Raw genomic sequence first — 19,438 nt, forward strand, 5'->3', positions numbered from 1 at the left:
AGAGGAGAACCTAATGAGAGGACTAATGATAAAATGGTCCCCGATTGCCTTTCTTCTCCTTAACGCGCGAGAGAATGAAAGCGGGGAGCGGCGCTTGATATGCCGACGCAGTATTTTAATCGTCCGTCCGCCCTTGTCCCCCGGTCTTGACGCCGTTGTGCTTTGAGCGTCGATGTGCGTTTGCCTTCTCTTGTTTGGGTGCGTGTGTGTGTGGGAGGGAAGGGGGGGGGGTGTCCAGATGTGAGCCCCCTCCACTGACAGGCTGTTGCCGTCGCTGTTGCCGTCGCTGACGCTGTTCGCTGGAACATTAACAACGGGTTGTTTGTTTGCCCCGCCCCCCCCCCCGAGATATATAACCTCCCTCGTTTAAATGTCCTCTCTTTCTCTCTCTCCGACCATTTCCCGCCTCTGGGTTCTGGTCCTGTCACACGAGCATCAAACTCAACCGCCAGTCATAGTAATGCGTACCACCGACCGGTGGTCGCTTTTTGTACACGTGTAATTGCAGTGAACTCAAATCGAGCGTGGTCGAGGTGGCCCCTTGGCAACCGTTTCCATGGCAACCACCCAAAGTATAACACCCCCCTCATCCCCCCCCCTCCCCCTCCTCCCAATCAACTGTTTTTGAGAGAGAGGTGTTGTTTTTTTTTGGGGGGGGGGGGAAGGGACGACAGATATCGTGAAAGTGAAGATCCAATGGAGAAAGAAGGAGACAAACAGAGAGACGGAAAGAAACAGAGAGAAACAAACAGAGAGAGAAGCACGCGTAAAGAAACTCCCACATGATGCTAAAGAACTGAAATTTCCACCGTGTGTGCATGCCCGTGCAGGTGTGGGTGCGGGTGTGAGTGTGTCTGCGTAGAGGTGTTGACCCCCGGATCACATGTGACTGAGCCACGGTGACGCAGCACTCCCCTGCTGCGATTGGCTGTCGCGCTGACACAACCGTCTCAATCCACGGCTAATTGCACACGCAACGCCACCCTCCATATTCATAGTGGTCTTCCAGCCGTCATATTTTATTCATCCCTCACTCTCCGACGTTATAAACAGCCCAAACTCTCCAGATCACCCGAATAAACAGGTCGACCAACAAACACAATTAATTACTCATGAATCATGAGCAATTAATGCTCCTCTTTCTCCGATTTCATTTGACATGAGCGGCGTCGAGTGCAGTAAAGGAGGCTTCTAATGGTGTGTGTTAGTCAGAGGATGCCGGAACACATGCTGTGCATGTGTCTGCCCTCAGTCTGTTTACTGTGCTGTGTTTGTGTGTGTGTGTGTGTGTGCGCGTGGGTTTGTGTGTGTTTGTGAGTGTGTGTACGTTTGTGTGTGTGCCTGGGTTTGTGAGTGTGTGTACGTTTGTGTGTGCGTGTTTGTCTGTGTTTGTGTGCCTGTGTGTGTGTCTGTGTGTGTGTCTGTGTACGTTTGTGTGTGCGCGCATGTGTGTTTGTCTCTGTGCTTGTGTGTGTGTCTGTGTACGTTTATGTGTGTGTGTGTGTGTGTGTACGCAGGTCAACACCGCTTCCTGGGCCCCAGTCTCTCCAAGGTGAGGAGCCTGAAGTTAGACAGCACGATCTGGAGCAACGAGCTGGTGGAGGTAGGGAGGGCGGCATGCACCTCATTCTCATCACATTCTTTAAATTCTATTTTGAGACGGGAGCTCGGATAATGACATTGATATGTGTCATGATTAATGTATAATGTATGTCTTATAAGATTCGTTATGTATAACTCACAGATGTAAATTATTAAGCGTGACCTTGCAAATGGGGTTTTACATTATGAATGTTTGTAAAGGTTTCTTGAACTTTGGGGTGTGTATTACTTGGGGAATAGACTTTGAGGGTTTCATCTTTTCATTGGGTGAACTTTGACCCTGCTGTTCCCTCTAAACTCCAAAAGCTCTTCCTGGAAGTGGGCAACAAGAACGCCAACAGCTTCTGGGCCGCCAACCTGCCCCCTGAGGAAGGACTCCTCATTGCGGCGTCGCCCGAGCAGCGCACATCCTTCCACCGCAGGAAGTACAGAGAGAGGAAGTACCGGCGCGTTCTGGAGGGCCTGCACGACCAGGAGCAGCTGAACCAGGTAATCACATCCAAAACTAGCTTCAAGCACAAATAAAGCACAATTTAAGAAGAATTATAAACACATACTCATCAACCAAAAGGTCAAAAGGACATTTTACAGTACATGTGGTCCAAAACTCAATTGGATTCTACATTGCTCGTATGACTTCCTGTGGTGAAATTCTTATTGCACTGGGTTATTGCAAGCTGTTTTAACACTAATCTCTCTCTGTGATTTGTCATGGGCTTGGCTGCATGCGATGCAAACCAGGCTTACTTTGGCCCGCTTTCAGAAAAGAGGCCTTCAAAACGGCCTGACCCGAGCCTCTGGAAGGTGGTTTCCACCTGCGTCAGCAGTTACACAGATCAGCTGGTAGGGTTTGTGGAGAGAATGGGATAGAGCGAGAACGATAAGAGAGAGCGAGTGGGGGAAAAGAGAGGGAGAGCCAAAGAGAGAGGTGGGGAGAGAGGCAACTAGAGGAGGGTCGAGCGAGAGAAAACGACAGCGAGAAAAAGAGAGTGAATGTGCGAGGGAGAGAAACTAAGTGGCAAAGAGGATGAGGATCAGAAAGGCTTGAGTACATGTTTGAATGTATGATAAAGTATGTGTTTTGGTTTGTTTGGGGCATGAATGTGTGTGTGTGTGTGTGTGTGTTGTGTCTGTGTGTGGGTGCCTGAGGTTTGTTGGTGCCTTGTGATGATTATGCAGTTAAAAGTCAGAGCGAGTGGGAGAGAGGTGGGAGAGAGACGCAGGAGAGAGAGAGTGAAAGAAGAGAGAAAGAGTTGGAGGAAGGGTTAGCAGCCATTTCTAAAAAGGCTCAACTCCGCTTGGATGAGAATCCGTGTGTCACACATCAATCATACTCCAATTCATACACGGCATGACAGCGGGTGTGTATGTCAGTAACAATTATTCACCTACTACACATCCCTTCTCTCTCTCTCTCTCTCTCTCTCTCTCTCTCTCTCTCTCTCTCTCTCTCTCTCTCTCTCTCTCTCTCTCTCTCTCTCTCTCTCTCTCTCTCTCTCTCTCTCTCTCTCTCCCCCTCTCTCTCTCTCTCTCTCCCCCTCTCTCTTTCTCTCTCTCGTATCCCCTTGTTCCCCATTTATACATCACAGTGACCTCCAACCAGGTCTCCCCAGACCCACTGACCTAGAGATGGGGGTGTCAAGGGTGCGCCCATAGACCCTTACACACACACACGATGGAATACTCCAGTGGGGGCAGTAAATGCTCAAACGCTGAAGGTCATTCGCAGAGGAGTGCCAGGGTGAGATATCACGGAATGAAACCCATTCGCGACGGAGTTCTCTGCCACGATCCGAACCCTCGTGCGCTTGCGCTCCCACCGTGGCCAAGTCAGTTTCCTGCATCAGCCGTACAGTGAATTACCTTCACAAGATTGCCAGTGCTATGTCTGGGGTGTGTGTGTGCGTGCGTGTGTGTGTGTGTGTGTGTGTGGAAGGCATCGCGCCTCTGTTTGCCAGCGTGGATGTGTGTGTGGAGGTGATGGCAGGCGCATGTGCCAGCCCGGCCTCTCTCTCGGCAGAGCTCGCCTGTTTTCTCCTGGATCGATACTCGGTTCGCCTGCTTGAGATGAAAGGAGCGCTTAGCAGAATAACCCTTTTACCGCTCACCACCTCCGCCTCGCTTCAGAGGGTGGGAACGACACCGTGGTGTTTATCGACTGGGTAGATAGAGATCACATTTTAATTGGTGGAATAGCACTGTTTGGTTCTGCACCATGCATTGAGGGGTGTCTGAAGATTCTCTTCAGACCAAGTACACATGTATTCACATGGATTTCACAGCCCATTTCAACTTGCAAACACCATTTCTTTTACCCATGTGTCAACCCCTTATGTACTCTCATGGTCATTTTCTTAAAACAGTTTTAATCTCACTGACAGATTTCTTTTTCTTCTTCTTTTAATGTGTGTGTCTGTGTGTGTGCCCGCTGTCATGGTGTGTGTATACATGTGCACGCTTGCATGCATATGTGGGTGTGTGTGCGTACACTGGCAAACGTGTGTGTGCCCTTGCATGCGTACTGTATGTGTGCGCGTGTGTGTGCGTGTGCGTGCGTGTGTGTGTCTCCCAGGCGCTGTGTGCTGCCGTGGTCCTGCCTGACGTGCTGGAGACCATGGCCCTGGTGTTCAGTGGAGCTGACGTCATGTGTGCCACGGGAGACCCCGTCTGTTCCACCCCCTACCTCCTGGCCCAGAGGGCAGGCCACAAGCTGCAGATGGAGTTCCTTCACCAAAACAAACTCTCAGGTGTGTGTTTGTGTGGGTGTATATTTCGATGTGTGTTTTATTAGATGTGCCCAAATGCACGATGGTTTTGCGTTCCTCGTTTTGGTGGGCATGTGTGTGTTTGGGAGTCCAGAGGGAACAAATAAACGTTTTACGCCAATGATTTCTCATTAAAGTTACTTGTCCACAAAGAATATTGTCATGGCCGGCATTCCAGTCCCGCACCACACTGGGTCTCCCACCTCAGAAAAACCCTTTCAACGCACAATAACACCAGATTTAAAGGCTGTTTTTAGGCCTGTGGAGACTGACATTTCCTGATAAACGGTTAAAAAGAGACCTTTAAAGTGGCGAGGTGCATGCCTGCCAGTGTTTTAAAATGTACGTACGTGTACATTTTTACAAGGGCTTCAGATAAGCCCAAGATCTGGTGCCTTTCACACACAATCAAACTGTTGTCTTTTGACTCGTACGAGCTAATCTTGTCTAAAACGTTCTATTTACTAGGCTTCGCACCTGTGAAAGACCTGCGGGAGATTTCTGGAACTTTTCCCGCTTTACACCCTCGTGAATAGAAAGTGAGCGGTGGAAAGGAACGCCAGGCCTCTTTTCAAAAGTGAAGGAGGAGGAGGGAGGAGAAGGCGAAAGAAAATACCCATTTCTCCACATTTCACCATCCTCCTTGGAACATGATCAGCCCGCATGCCAGGCCTGGGAGGCATGTCACAGATGTGTTGCGCTATTATGATTCCCCCGTGAGGCATGTGTTGTGGTTGGATGGTTCCCGCTCCGACTCGGCGATAAGAATGAATCAAGGCTAGGAGAGAGAGAGAGGCCGTTCCAGGGAAGGCACTTTCTCCGGGACCCTGCTTTGCATAATATATGCCTTGCATCTGTGCACGCTTGCCAACACTGCTGCTGTTAGGGGCTCCTAATTGCTGGCGTGGGTAACCTGGTCACCATGGCGAGGCCCATTACCTGGTTGGAGGTGCTCTGAAGATGCACACACACACACACACCCTCCCACACACACACGTTTGGTTTATTACCCAGTCTCTGAGGAGCCAGGCGTTACGTGTGTGTGTGTATGGGGGTGGGTGTCCTTAAAACACCTCGGTGTGTGTCTGTGTGTGTGGGTGGCCGTCCTTAGCCCATATGCAACGACAGACTGCATAGTCCGTTATTCACCCTCAACTAACCCCTAAATACGAATGGACAAGCTGCACAATTTCTCGTGTGTTGGTTGGTGTGGTGTGTTATTGCGTTCGTTCGTGTCTGTCTGTGTGCATGTGCGTGGGGAAATAACCCTCGAGGACCTGAATGAGAGAGCATTCTACTGCGAGTGCAGCGGTGAGCCAGACCCACCCACCAAGCAGTCGGTCGCAGCTCTGCATTCGCCCCAGAGTGGTTCATTCGGTGCCCCTTTTCAAAGCCCTGACAACGTACCCGACGACGCTAAGATAACCTTTGTGTAGAGGCAGCCGAGGGTCTCATTACCTGGTGTGTGTGTGTGGGTGGTGTGTGTGTGTGTGTGTGTGTGTGTGGGTGGTGTGTGTGTGTGGGTGGTGTGTGTGTGTGTGTGTGTGTGTGGGTGGGTGGTGTGTGTGTGTGGGTGGTGTGTGTGTGGGTGGTGTGTGTGTGTGGGTGTGTGTGTGTGTGGGTGTGTGTGTGTGTGGGTGTGTGTGTGTGGTGTGTGTGTGTGTGTGTGGGTGGTGTGTGTGTGTGGGTGGTGTGTGTGTGTGGGTGGGTGGTGTGTGTGTGTGGGTGGTGTGTGTGTGTGGGTGTGTGTGTGTGTGTGGGTGTGTGTGTGTGTGTGGGTGTGTGTGTGTGGGTGGTGTGTGTGTGTGGGTGGTGTGTGTGTGTGGGTGGTGTGTGTGTGTGTGTGGGTGGTGTGTGTGTGTGGGTGGGTGGTGTGTGTGTGGGTGGTGTGTGTGTGTGTGTGGTGTGTGTGTGTGGGTGGTGTGTGTGTGTGGGTGGGTGGTGTGTGTGTGGTGTGTGTGTGTGGGTGGTGTGTGTGTGTGGGTGGTGTGTGTGTGTGGGTGGTGTGTGTGGCAGAGAGGGGAGGGGGATGTATTCACGTGTCCATGAAAAAGTGTGTGGCGGTCACCGTCTTGGCCGGCCTCATTATGAAACTCGTGTCCAGACACACCGGCTTGCTTACTTCCTGACTGCCCCTCGGCACTCTCGGATACAAACGAAAAATGTCTGGATTTGCATATCCCCCCCCCCCCCCTGGAGAATTGACAGAGGGCCAATGGCGAGTCTCCCAGGTAGTGTCTCTTCCTGGTTTACCGATCGCCTCAGGGCAGAATCCGTAATGTCCGTCATCCTTGATTGTCTTAATTCACCAATGACTGGTGTCTCGAAGCTGCACGGTGTACTTTGACAAATCCTTCTTTTGGCAAAGAACATATGCTACCCAAGAGCTATGAACAACTCAACCTCCCTTACTGCCTAGGACACACACAAACACACACATAGAAATAGTTGTCGTTCAGGCGTTTATCCTTAGTTAAACTTAATTGCAACTGTTTATCTGACATGATTCGCTTCCAAAGAATTCAAGAAGGGTTCTTCCAACAGTCAAGCCATCCACCTTTTATTGAACCGTATTTTAGGATTAACGGTCGTCGACAAGACACCGACGGGGCCCTTGATGGTGGTTAAAGGCTGTGCCATGCACATCGAGGACTGTGGAAAGCAACTCTACATCCTGGGCCAGGCAGCTACTTTCCCCTCTCTGCTACTTACACACCACTGACGGATTTTATTACCACCATTGTTTCGTCTTTGGCCTAGCATCTCCAGGCACATCAAAAATTCATCCCGCTTTTTTTGTGGATTCTAAAAGTTCACGCGGAGACACTCAGACTTGCACACGCAGAGAAGTACCGAGGTCCCTTTCTTGTTGTGGCTCTGCTGGCTTGTTTAGGTGGGTTGGTTGTTTGTTGTTTTGTTGACAGGCGCGCACACACAAACGCACACACGCATGTTCCTTTGGAACAGCCCGCTCTGGCATGTTAAAAGGTCACAGGTTCACAAGGGACGTGTTGTTTAGTTGAGCTAAGTGCCTTTGGGTGTGTTTCTTTAAGCAAGCGCGGTGTGTGTGTCTGTGGAGGTTTAACACTTAGACAGTAGCTTTTCCTGGCACTCTTAAGCCTTGCTGCAAACTGTCGATACAAAGTGTGTGTGTGTGTGTTTATATGTTGTCACGGTGCCTTGTTTCTAAAGGCCGATGGTGATGGTCACGGTCAAACGCCGCTATGTGGCCCTCTGCGGCCGACCGGACAGCTAATTGAGCACTTTGTCATGTCACCTTTCCCTCACAGGGGATTTAGCCAATCAGCACAGCCCAGACTTCCCAGCGACAGTGGCAACAAACAAGCGATTCAGAGACACAGCGTTGTAGAGTGGACTACAACTCCCAAGGGACCTTTTTAGAGCTCAGACACAGAGAGACACAGAGTTGTTACACACCGCCGCTGCCCAGGCGCTTATATCTCTTGTAAACACAAAACAGTCGTCTGTCTGGCAGCCCTTTTTCATGTTCTGATTAGCTTCAGAACATTTGAAAGGGAGGCCATTTTGTGAGTGGCAAAATGTATCCGCACTTTCAGTTTGACTGTGGAAGTTTCAGATAGACATCTCTGAGTGGCCATCGGAGAAGTCTGGGCTTACCAGCGGAGATCACAGAACGATCTGTGACTCATATCGCCCTCTCTCTCTCTCTCTCTTATCCTGAAGTGACTGATCCTTTCCGGTTTTCGGCGGGAGAAAGGGGATAGTGAGGAAGGGGGGGTGGGGGGAGGAGGGAAAGGAGAGGGGCGTTTCAATTAAAAGGGATTTCAATTAAAGGGATTTTACCTTGTTTGATGAGAGGGCTGGAGGTAGGTGATAAAATCTCCGAGCTATAACAGGGAGTTCCAGCAGAAAATAGTGTCGGAGCGTTAAAGCTAATTGAATTTTGAGAACGATAAGGTTGAGCTCGGAGAGGTTGAGAAAGAGATGGAGAGAGATGGAGCGGGAGAGGTTGAAGGAAAGGGAAGGGGGGGGGGGGTGAAGGGACAGAAGGAGGAGACACAAAGAGACAACCGGAACTTAAAACAGTCTGTCTGACTGCCTGTCTTGCGGGCAAAAAAAAGAAGTACTAAGGGTTGCCTTATTTTGAGGAGATCCGAGGCTTTTCATCCTTTTTTGCCTCCAAAACTTTCTCTTAAAAACCTTGTGGATAACCTTGGGACCAAACGGTGGAGCGACAAGCATAAATAAACAGACAAGTATGTAAATAAATAAATATTTGAACAAAAAGAGCGTATACTTGACTAGGAAGAGGGAGGGAGAGGAGCAGTGGAGAGGCACAGAGGGGACTCGCTTACAACGACATCCCTAGATGCAGAGAGGAAGTGAACAATATGCGCTCAATAAAGTTGAGTTAAATCTACTTGATCAACACATTAGTGTTGATCTGTTTGAGATACTCCCGCTCATCCAGTTAGTCTCCTCCTTCTCTCTCATTCTTTCTTTCTTTCTTTTATCTTTCTTTCTCTCTCTCTTTCTCTCTCTCTCTCTCTCTCTCTCTCTCTCTCTTTTGCTCTCTCTCTGCGCCTTCATTCCCAAGGAACCTCCACAAATGCAAAATCTGGTCTCTCCCTCCAGATTTCCCCATGCTGGACCCGGTGTCTGAGCGCAGCGCCGCGTCCGACGCCCCCTCCTTCATGGACGGCTTCCTCTACTGCTCCCCCGGCCCCTCCAAGGCCACCCTGGACCGACGAGGCCGAGACAGAGACGGTGAGTGGACGACCTCGGGACAGCTAATCCATCCGTCAGTCAGGTGGGCGGCCACCCACACGGGCCCGTTTGTCAGACCGCCGGTCAGCTCGGCTCAGGATCGATCGGTGGAAGTCGGCTTGTTGGATTGTCAAAGTGTCCATCGTTCCGTCGGTAAATCAAATAGTCTAAGGCGGTAGTCGATGTTTCAGTCCATCAAATGCGGTCTTCTCAGGTCTTCTAAAAATGTGGTTTGTCAGCAAGAGTTCGGAGAAGATGGCATTAAGCGCTAGAGCAGTGCTTCTCTTGTGTTTAGTAAGGTCAGGGTTGCGACAGGGGCACTTGCACACCTCGAGCTATGAAGAACTCCAGTAGATGGCGCTCTCACTATTACCTGACTGGGAAAGACCAAAAGAAAACAAATGGAAAAGAAAGAGCAACATGGAACCCCAACAGATCCTCCTCTTGTCTTCCGAGGCCGTTTAAAAACTTTTAATCAGGCTGTTTTCCAGACTCCACCGCCACCGCTGCCTCCTCCTCCTGTGCCGGAACGGTCCTCGACGCCAAACAGCTGGAGTGTGGCTGGGGCCTCTGGGTAATTAGGAGAGGGAGCCAGGTTTCAATGCCCCCCCCCAGGGGGAGGGGGGGCAGTCCCAATCACCCCATTGGGACAGGGGTGATTGGGACTATGTGGGGGGTAGGGGTGTGAGGGGGAGACCGGGGATTAAGAGAGGCTGGGTGTAGGGAGCGCGGGTGGCGGGGGAGGGAGGGGGTGTGGGAGAGGGCAGGAGGTTTGGAGAAGGAGTGTGTGTGTGTGTGTGTGTGTGTGTGTGAATGGGGGGGGGGGGGAGAGAGAGAAAGAGAGGGCACTGACACTGATCTACCTGCTACCAGCTGGCTCCTTCTTCCCTCTGGAGGGAGCAAGGCATCCATCTTTCCGCCTTCACTCCACCCCCACCCCACCCCTCCTTCCCTCCATCTCATCCCTCCCTCCACCCTTCTGGTATCTCCCCCCCCCATCTTCTGTTCCCACCCTCCCCCTTCCATCTATCTCTGGTGGGTACACACTCTGGCTAATGAATACGACTCAAGCTTGGGAACAAGTCCTGATAAGGGAGGTGTGGGGCGATGGGGGTGTGGAACATATTTTCACTGATGGAATTTATTTGAACTTCATAGCTTCACATACTTCTGGAATTCAGAGGGTGTAACTTGGGAAGGCTCACATAGTTCTTGTTTAGAGATAGCTATGTCATTTTTTGTGTTGCGTTAATACATACGCACACAAGCACAAAACATTGCGTTGCAGTGTCTTCAGTCTTCAGATAAAAATAATTATTTAAGTTCCATTTGAGAGCTTGCAGGAAACCTTTGTAACACTGTAAATGTACACTTGATGTATTCAATGTTCATTATACTGTGTCACTTGCAAACCTTGGTCAAATACATTATGGTTGTTTTAGGACTAAATCAGAGAAGAGTGCTACTCTGTACGTCTTCGAAATTACCTTTTTTTTCTTTTTTTCGATAAATACCTGGTTATTTCATCTATTATGAAAGGCCTTACAAGCTTTTCCCTTTGTGCGTTAGTGGGCCTCTAAGTGTATCGCAGCTGTTAAAAAATTCAACGCGATGGTGGCGGCGGTGGTGGAGGAAACGTAAATGAAGCATTCTGCCTTCTCCAATCAAAGGAAGAGAATGTTGCGTTGGCTCTGTGAGGAAAGGAAGAATCGCTACAGTGGAGGTATTTCTCGGCGAACTCCTGGATTTATTTAGCTCCCCGGCTAATGGTTGGTAGCTCTATAGATACACCCGGGCTCTTAATAATTCATGGGGCCTTTGCGTTGAGGGTTTTTAATAAAAGCTTGTGCGCCAAATGTAGCGGTAGAGTGACTAGGGAGCAGGCTCTGCCGTCTTTTCTCTGTCTCCCAGACAACTACTGTAGGTATAGGGCCTTCTCACGGCTGGCGTGCACTGTATCGAGACGCTGTGGAGAAGAACCTTCCAGAATGGTTTGCGGGGTAGGCGGAGGTGGCGATGGTAATGCCAGGCTAAGTCTTTGAAGATGTATTTTTGTGATATTCTTCGTCAAACATTTTTTCTGGCAGTGATGCACATGTGATTTGTGGGAGGTAAGGACTTCCTATATGCTGATGTTTCTCCCAATCAGGAAATCAGCGACTACATTATAATTTGTTTGATTTCTCCCCAAACTTCAAAGTCTAAAAAGGGTCTCCTTCCTTCCTGTTCCTCCTGTCCTTGTCGCGGTCTTTGTTTGTGCTCGCGTCAAGGTCGACGAGAGTCACAAGACGCTGCTGATAAGCGTGCTGTTATATCAGGTGCACTTTCTCTCCCAGGTGAGAGAGGGACGGCGTAGTACAAAGATGTACCTACCCCTGTTCATCCAGGCGTACAGGATTCTCAAGCCAGGAGAGAGCGAGTCAGGCTCGTCTGTTCTCAGTCGGTTCATCAGGGCGGTTGGTGCGAGGTGGTGGAAAGGAGGGCGGAGGGAGGGAGGGGGGGTTACTAGCTGAGAGCATGAGTGGCAGGTGGGGAAACGACACCTCTAATTTCTGATTAGTTTGTCTTTTCCTCATAAGTGAGCCTCCACTCCAGCTGCCTCCCACTGCCGTGGCAACAGCTCAGAAACAACTCCTGCTGAAAGAGAGTGAGAGAGAGAGAGCTTTCACCCTAACCAAGGACATGCCGCTCGGCCGGGCCTAGGTCTCCTCGCCCCTACCCAGCGCCACACGTTCAGACGCACAAGTTCAGAGGCCAGTCGAATCCGACCAATCGCACCGTCCTCCCAGCACCGTTCAGATCCCTTCCATCTCTTGATTTCACTTTCCAGGCCGACTGACAGGCCGGCTCGATGGATTGGCTGGAGTGAGGTACGGAGGGAGGAGAAGAAAACAGGGCTGGTGAAGGAGGGCAGAGCCCGTTGGCGCCATCACAAAGTTCACGCTGTGCCCATTTGACGTTGATTATGGATTGGTTTCGGAGAAAACGGGCCCCGCAAATGCTGTCGGACCTAATGATCCACAAACGCTTTCGCAAACAGCACGGAGCCCAAGCCATTCATGCAGTGCATGTCCAGTTTTTACCTCCCCCCCCCCCCCCATCTTTTCCTAAGCAGGCTGCTCAGTTATTGTGTCTTCAACGACTTAATTGGTCCATTGATGCCTTGATTAGCCAAATCAATCTGGCCATTGTGTGTAGCTGGAGCGTTCAACAAAAGCATGGGGAGTAAGTGAGAGAGCATGAAGGAGAGAGAGAGAGAGAGAAGGAAGGAAAGAGTAAAAAAGAGTCTTTAAACATTTTGCGGCCCCAATCCTGAGTCCACAGACGAGCTCTTAAAGTTTAAACTTTTTTTCTTTCGCTTGCAAGCTAATTGGCTCATTTTAGCCGCGGTGGTGGAGTTTTTGGGCTGCTTTTCTAGCATCCGCGACGCTCCCGCGGAAGGTTGCCTGTGAACCCCCGTGGTGCTCCGCAGGCCCGGGGGCCGGCGTGTGTGTGGGGGAACAGCTGGAGACGGACGCAGCTGCCTGATTGTGAATCAGCCACTATTGTTCCCCTTAGCGTGTTAGCGTCGGTCGGGGCGCTAGCGTGCCTTCTGCTAACGACAAACCGCGGAGCCTGCCTGGCCTGTTACAAAAGACTCGTTTTTCGGAGAGATGCACCGTGGAGATGATGGCTGCAGTGGTTTTCGGTGAAGTCAGTACCCTGCGATGATGATTTAAATGAAGCGTTTCCAAAATGTCCAACGTTACTCTCAAGCAAAGGCATGAGCCTGGTGGGAACAGCACCGCAGCGGGCTCTCAGTATGCTACCTACGCAGTCAAACAAATCCCACACAGGCTAGACTATTATTCTTTCACAATGTTAGCGATTACTGAACCCCCCCCCCCCCCCCCCCACCACCACCATTGCTATATCCCTTCAGTGTTAACATGCCACCACGTGAAACGTGAAAAGAACATTCTAGCATCCTACTGTCATCCCTTGCCCTGGCCTCAGTTCAAGCCCTGTGGTCGTGTCATTAGCTCGGTCACAGATCAACCACCTCACCCGCCCGTCTGTTAGCTGCGTCAAACCGTCACATCTTTTCACCCCTGGGTCTCTCTTCCCAAGCGCTCTCTCCATCTTCATCCCACGTTTCTCTTTCTTCACTCTCTACTCCCTCTTTTTCACTGTGGAAAAGGGCCCTCCTCTGCCAGGTGTACCTGTGGGCATGCTAGGTCCGGTAATAAGATGATTCTTTAGGAAGCCTGTCCTCAGAGTCACCCAGCCGACCGTTTGTTTCGCATATCGGGGTCTGCCATGCCGGCCCAGTGATTAAGGAGCCACACATTTCCTCCGTGAATTCTCCTTGTGCACTTTTTTTTTTCTGCAATAGGGAGCTGATTGGAAGCATAGCTCTGGGGGAGGGAGAGCATTTTTGGTCTATTTTTGAGGAAGATGGAAAAGTCTGAGTTTCAGAGGTTACAAGGATTGCTTAGACAATTGCATAGGGGCACAAAGAAGTTAATTGGTTAAAAAATATTGTCTGCACTTTCTTTAGAATCTGATACTGTACTTAAACTTGATCTTATCCCAATAACAAGGACACAGGAACAAAACAGAAAGCGTTCCTCCATCTAGACGATAGACTGGGCATTTTGAGGGGGAGGGTACAGGAAATGCCGTCAGATAAATCGTTCTGCAATTGTTTTATCGCAAAGATAATGGCCTGCCCTCTGTATTTGGTAGATTGCCTGGGAAATGGGTTTAAATACCAGCTGTCTCCATGACAGGCCATGAACATTGGAAGCAGGATTCATTTTTTAAGCGGAAGGGCGAAGAGTAGTGTCTTCAATGAGGTGTGGCGAAGAGAGGGTCATGTGCGTTGGGTTATTTTAAAGGATAAAGTTGTCAACAGTCAATGTGCATAGTCTTTTTAGTGCCTGCTAATCTGCTTCTCAGATTCTTAAGGGAGGGATGAACCTAAAGAGAGAAAGAGAGGGTGACGGAGAAAAAAGGGAAAGGCAGAGCAAGCTTCCTCCTTTATGTTCGTAAAAGTCAATAGTTACATACTCCTCCCCGTTTGTGTACTGGAACTGTATCTGTTTCTTCACATGCATCACACGCTGTTGGCAAATGAATCAAACGCTTGCATATTCATGAGATGAGGAGTGAAAACTTTGTGTTGGGAACGCAGGGGGCCTGTGAAAGCAGGCCGTGTGTGTGTGTGGGGTGTGTGTGTGTGCGTGTGTGCGCGCGTGTGTGCGCGCGCGTTTGTGTGTGCGCACGTGGCGGAAACAAAAGGCAGATGGCCCTGTGACTTTGAATTCCAAAACGAGGTCTATTTTCCTGAACTTCATGCTTGTTAAGTATGTAAATCCTAAAGTCAGACTCATGAAAGACAATTGTGTGCCTTCCAACTTTTCAAAGATCAACTTAGTCTCTGATGATTGATGCCTGCTGAGAGCTTAGTGTTGTTTACTTCTATTAAGGTGGATGAGTCAGTGTCTGTGTGTGCGCGCGGGTGTGTATGTGTGTCGTTGCAATATCCTGGAGAACTTGAGAATGAAAAAAACCTGTGTGTGTGTGTTTGTGTGTGTGTGTTTCAGACCTTGTGCGACGCTGGTGCACCCTAGAAGGGGGTTTCCTCAGTTATTACGAGAACGAGCGCACGCCCGCCGCCTTGGGCAGAGTGGACATCACCGATGTCATCAGCCTGACCGTCAACCACGCTGAGACCATGACCGGAGCAGGGTGAGCACACACACGCGCACACACACAGACGCACACCCACACAGACACGCACACGAGCGCACAGCACGCACGCACGCTCACATACGCACGCGGGGCCCTTTGTGGCACAATGCTACTTGAACTTGAATCATTGGGTTTGCATTTTAATACTGTGTTTGGCAAGGAATGGCGGGATGTAAACCAGCATAGATCTGCTGACACATCCTTAATGGACGCTATTAATAAGATGGAAATGTCAGCAGATGCATCTCTCTAGGTTGGGACTTTTTAATCTCTTCATCGATGCCAAAATTTAAGAGCTTTTCTGAACTTGATATCTTAGTCATAGCCATGCAGTAGTTGCCATTATGAAAAATGAATTGTTGTTTCTGTGTGTATTTGTGTGTGTGCACTTGGGAATACTGTGTGTGTGCCGATATGTGTGTTTATATGTATTTGTTTTCTGTGCGGGGTAGTGAAACAGAGGAGTTTGATAATGGGGGTATGATCAGAGTGTAAGCCTGGCCTGTTAGTGCAGCAACAGATGCCACTGAGAGAGAACAATGTGTTGATTTGCGAATGTTATTTATGTAGTCATTACCACCACATCTGGCTGTCTGCTATTCTGGCTGGGGTAATGCACTGAATTAATATACTCCACACACTCGAGGCTAGCTAATATACTCATTTTATGAGTGTGCGCATGCGCTTATCATTGTGTGCGCGCACGCGCGCGCGTGTGCGGCACAGCCTGTCTAGCGCGAGAGCGCGCCCGCCGTGACACAGAGCGCACCTCCGCACCTGATTAGTCCGCCCCCGCTCGCTGGCCCTCCTCCCCGCTCGCTCGCCCTCCTCCGCCGTCCCACCGTGCAGCTGGCGGAGAACGGGGGACAACTCACCTTTCCACCGGCCGCCCCGGCTCATAACTATTAACGCCTATGCAAAGCGCCACGCCCCCTCGCTGGCCTATCGCTGCCGTACAGGAGCCGGTGGGTGTTGTCCGCGTATCGCGCAGCCTTCCGGGGGGGGGGGGATTCGAGCGCCAACGGGACCCGCGCCACCACCGCTCGGCCCCCGTACAGTCCCCGGATGAGCAGTGCATATTAACCGCCTCGCCGGCCCCTCGGTAATCTCCATGTGGGATGAGCCGGCTCGGCGGTGATGTTTTGAGTTGTTGTGTCGAGTCACCGCCGCGTTTACTCTTTCCTAGTGTACCTTCATCTGGGAACTGTCCCCAGTTCTTGACTACTTCCTTGAATTCACGCGCTCTCTGAATGTCTCGAGTCTCTTCAACTTCTCCAGCCTGTCGTGTTCTTTAGCTTTTCTGTCCGAGTCCCCCCCTCCCTCTCTCTCCCTCTCTCTCTTTCTGTCTCTCTCCCTCTCTCTTTCTGTCTCTCTCTCTCGCTCTTCTGTCCCACACACCTCTCCTTCTCCACTGGGACCCTTTTTAACAAGCGTCTGCACACCTGTTAGGGGGCCGGGGGTCACGCAAACACTCGGGTCCCCCTCGCGTTCCCCCCGACGAGCCTGAGAGAGTACCGACCCGCTCCCTTAAGCACCCGCCGCTTTACCGCTTCGAGACTCCGGCCCCACCCCGCCAAACATGGAGCCGTGTCTCTCGCTCGCTACCCTGTCGGAACCATTAAGGCGGTGATACTCTGACCCTCTCTGTGTTAGCGAGAGAAAGACAGCAAGAGAGAGCGAGAAGGACAAACAAAGATTAATAGCCACCTTTTTGCTTCCGACAGCGAGGTGGTTTAACCGCGTGTGTGTGGGAGGGTGTGTGTGTGTGTGTGGAAGGGTGTGTGTGTGTGTGAGGGGGTGGGGGGCAGTTGTTTGTGTGTCTGTATGTCTGTGTTTGTCTCCGTGGATAAGCGCATCGACTGAATGTGCGCACGCATGCGCCGCGCGAGGAATCGCTCGAGCGAGACCGAACGGCGCCGTCTCTGCGTCCGCGGTGCCCGCTCAGGGTGAGGGGCCTAGTCTTCTCTTCAGTGATAAACTAACAGAGTGCGTGTCTGGTGTCCCTCGCAGGGCTGTGTTCACGGTGGAGCTCTACCTTCAGTCAGAGAGAGTGCTGCTGTTCGGAGCCGAGACGGAGGAAAAGCAGCAGGACTGGGTCCGTGCCATTACCAAGGTGACGAGCGAGAGCGCGTTTGTCTTTCTCATGTGTATGTGTCGGCCTGATGTGTGTTTTTTGGGGGGGGGCGTTCGTGTCTCCGGTTTGTCTCTCACGAACGTGTGTGTGTGTGCGCGTGTGTACACACTGGTGTGCTTGTGTGCGTCTCCCTCTTCAGTCCCCCCCCCCTTCCTTCAAGAAGACATAGTGGCCCAACTATCTCTTCCCCCGCACGGTGACAGCCTGTTGTAATGGCACACCACACAAAATGTGTCTGCAATCCCCCCCCCCCCCTTTTTATATCTTCCAACCAATCTATTAATCCCAGCCAACTCTGGAGATAGATGGTGTGAGCAGTGGGAGTATTAGCTCTGCTGTCTGTCTGTGTCTGTCTGTCTGTCTGTCTGTCTGTCTGTGTGTGTGTGTCTGTCTGTCTGTCTGTGTCTGTCTGTGTGTGTCTGTCTGTCTGTCTGCCGCCTCACACACCCCAGCGTTTCAATTAGAGCCAGGGAGAGTGGAAGGGGGAGATGAGAGAGAGGTAGGGGTGTGGAGCATGGAACATGGTCGGTGAGGGACGAAGGACATTGAGAAAAACAGAGAGAGAGGAGGAAAGAGGGGAGAGAAGAGGAGGAAGAAGAGGGAGAAGGAGCTACGGGAGGGAGAAAGGGGAGAGAAGAATAGTGAGAGGGTGAAGAGAAAATACAAGGTTTGCTAAAAAACAAATCCGCCTGGAACACAAGCACGGGAATGTTTTGTACCACTTGAAGTTTTGCTGCCCGTGGGACTTCACAGGTGCATATGGCGTTTGAGCCATTGTTCTGATGTTCGTCTCCACAAAACAATTCCCTTTTTTTATGGAACCATAAGTTTACGTTTGATGTTTGGACTGAAAGTGTTTTCTGTGGCTTGTATTTCAGTGTTTCGTCCCGGCTAAAGTGGAGGCTATGTTGAGGCCAGATAGCGAGCTGATTGGCCGGCTCTTCTACAAGGAAGGTCACGACCTCTACCATTGGAGAGTTGGCTGGTTCTCTCTGGAAGGCTCCACCCTCCACTTCAGCTCGGGGAAGACGGAGGGCACAGAAGGGGCACTGCAACTCAAACAACTACAGGAACTTAGTGAGTATGGAGAATACAGGCACACACAAAGAGAGAAAGAGAGATAAAGTAGAGAGAGAGAGAGAGAGGGAGAGAGAGAGGGAGAGGGAGAGGGAGAGGGAGAGGGAGAGGGAGAGGGAGAGGGAGAGGGAGAGGGAGAGGGAGAGAGAGAGAGAGAGAGAGAGAGAGAGAGAGAGAGAGAGAGAGAGAGAGAGAGAGAGAGAGAGAGAGAGAGAGAGAGAGAGAGAGACTCCGGCAGCCCGTAACATTTCTATCGATTGCGCGAGATGACAGAGAGACAGAGAGGATCTATCAATCTTCCTAATCCATTTAAGCATTCAGACCTGGATCAGGGGGAGCTCCTGCCCCCCTCTCCCCTAACCTGGGGCCAGATTAGACCCACCGTGGCACCCAGGCTTCGTCGCCCCAGCATTCCCAAGCCACGTTTGTCACAGGCGGGAACTTGTGGTACCAGAGGGGATTAGTAATGGTTCTGATGGGCGTTGGAAACCAGCCAAATGTGGCAACACCCAGGGCACCGTGAGCCGTGACACGGGGTTAGCAACGGTTAGCAACGAGCAAAACGTTCCAAACAATGAGGAAGACGGGTGTGAGATGTCGTATCGTGTTTTTTCGGGAAGCATTTAGGGTCCTTGTACATGACACAAGTAATTAGTCCCAGGCAATTTTTGTCACGGCTGTGTGGGTTCTGAAGCGGGCTTATGGAGCGTGAGGGAAAACGTTGGGTTGTTACTTTAACCCGCACATCTGCTTAGCCAACAGGCAGAACGGCGGAGTAGGAATGAAAAGAGAGACGCCGCGAGCGTCGTGCCGAACCCGTCACCGTGTTCGCATCTCTCCACCTCCTCAAAACATCCTGGAGTAATTGCCTCTTTCAGAACAAGATCCGCCGCCTCGTCTTAGTCATTGATGAAATGACTCCGTTTCAGTGTGTTGTACTTTGTGAGGACAAATATTGTGTGAATGTCGCGTTTCGGTTCTCTTCAATGCAGAACCGGTAAGCACCAAGCCCAGTTTAGCCCTGCCAGTGGAACGTGGAACACCAGAGGGAAAAATCCTAGATTATGGGGTTATGCGAGGTCACCACCCGAAAAGAAAGACAAACGAGTCAAGTCAGTACTTCCTGCAGGCTTCAATTTCAAACCTGCACCATCAAAGCCCTACACAGGTGCAAACCCTCTCCAGTTATTTTGTTCAGACATTGAATGCTTGATTTGGGGGGAAAGCTGTGCGATAATTTCCCATTCTTGGCAGATTCACCGCTGTGTGCGGCCCGCTGCTCCACTTCCTAGCTCCTTATGCTGTGTGATCATCTCTGTTACCATTTGTCTCCCACAATGTTTAAAACAAACATTTGATGTGAATCCCTACACTC

At 50.8% G+C, this 19,438-nt stretch overlaps 1 protein-coding gene across 1 annotated transcript in view; it reads left to right on the top strand.

The window, feature by feature from the left end:
• Positions 1-19,438, top strand: part of arap2 (ArfGAP with RhoGAP domain, ankyrin repeat and PH domain 2) — a 63,308-nt gene that overhangs the window by 28,414 nt on the left and 15,456 nt on the right. The window contains 7 exon segments of the mRNA XM_062449518.1: positions 1,518-1,603; positions 1,909-2,091; positions 4,175-4,349; positions 8,985-9,116; positions 14,705-14,849; positions 16,863-16,965; positions 17,865-18,063. Coding sequence (XP_062305502.1) covers positions 1,518-1,603; positions 1,909-2,091; positions 4,175-4,349; positions 8,985-9,116; positions 14,705-14,849; positions 16,863-16,965; positions 17,865-18,063 — 1,023 coding nt within the window.

The sequence above is a fragment of the Osmerus eperlanus genome, chromosome 23, assembly GCF_963692335.1.
Source record: "Osmerus eperlanus chromosome 23, fOsmEpe2.1, whole genome shotgun sequence".
Taxonomy (NCBI): Eukaryota; Metazoa; Chordata; class Actinopteri; order Osmeriformes; family Osmeridae; genus Osmerus; species Osmerus eperlanus.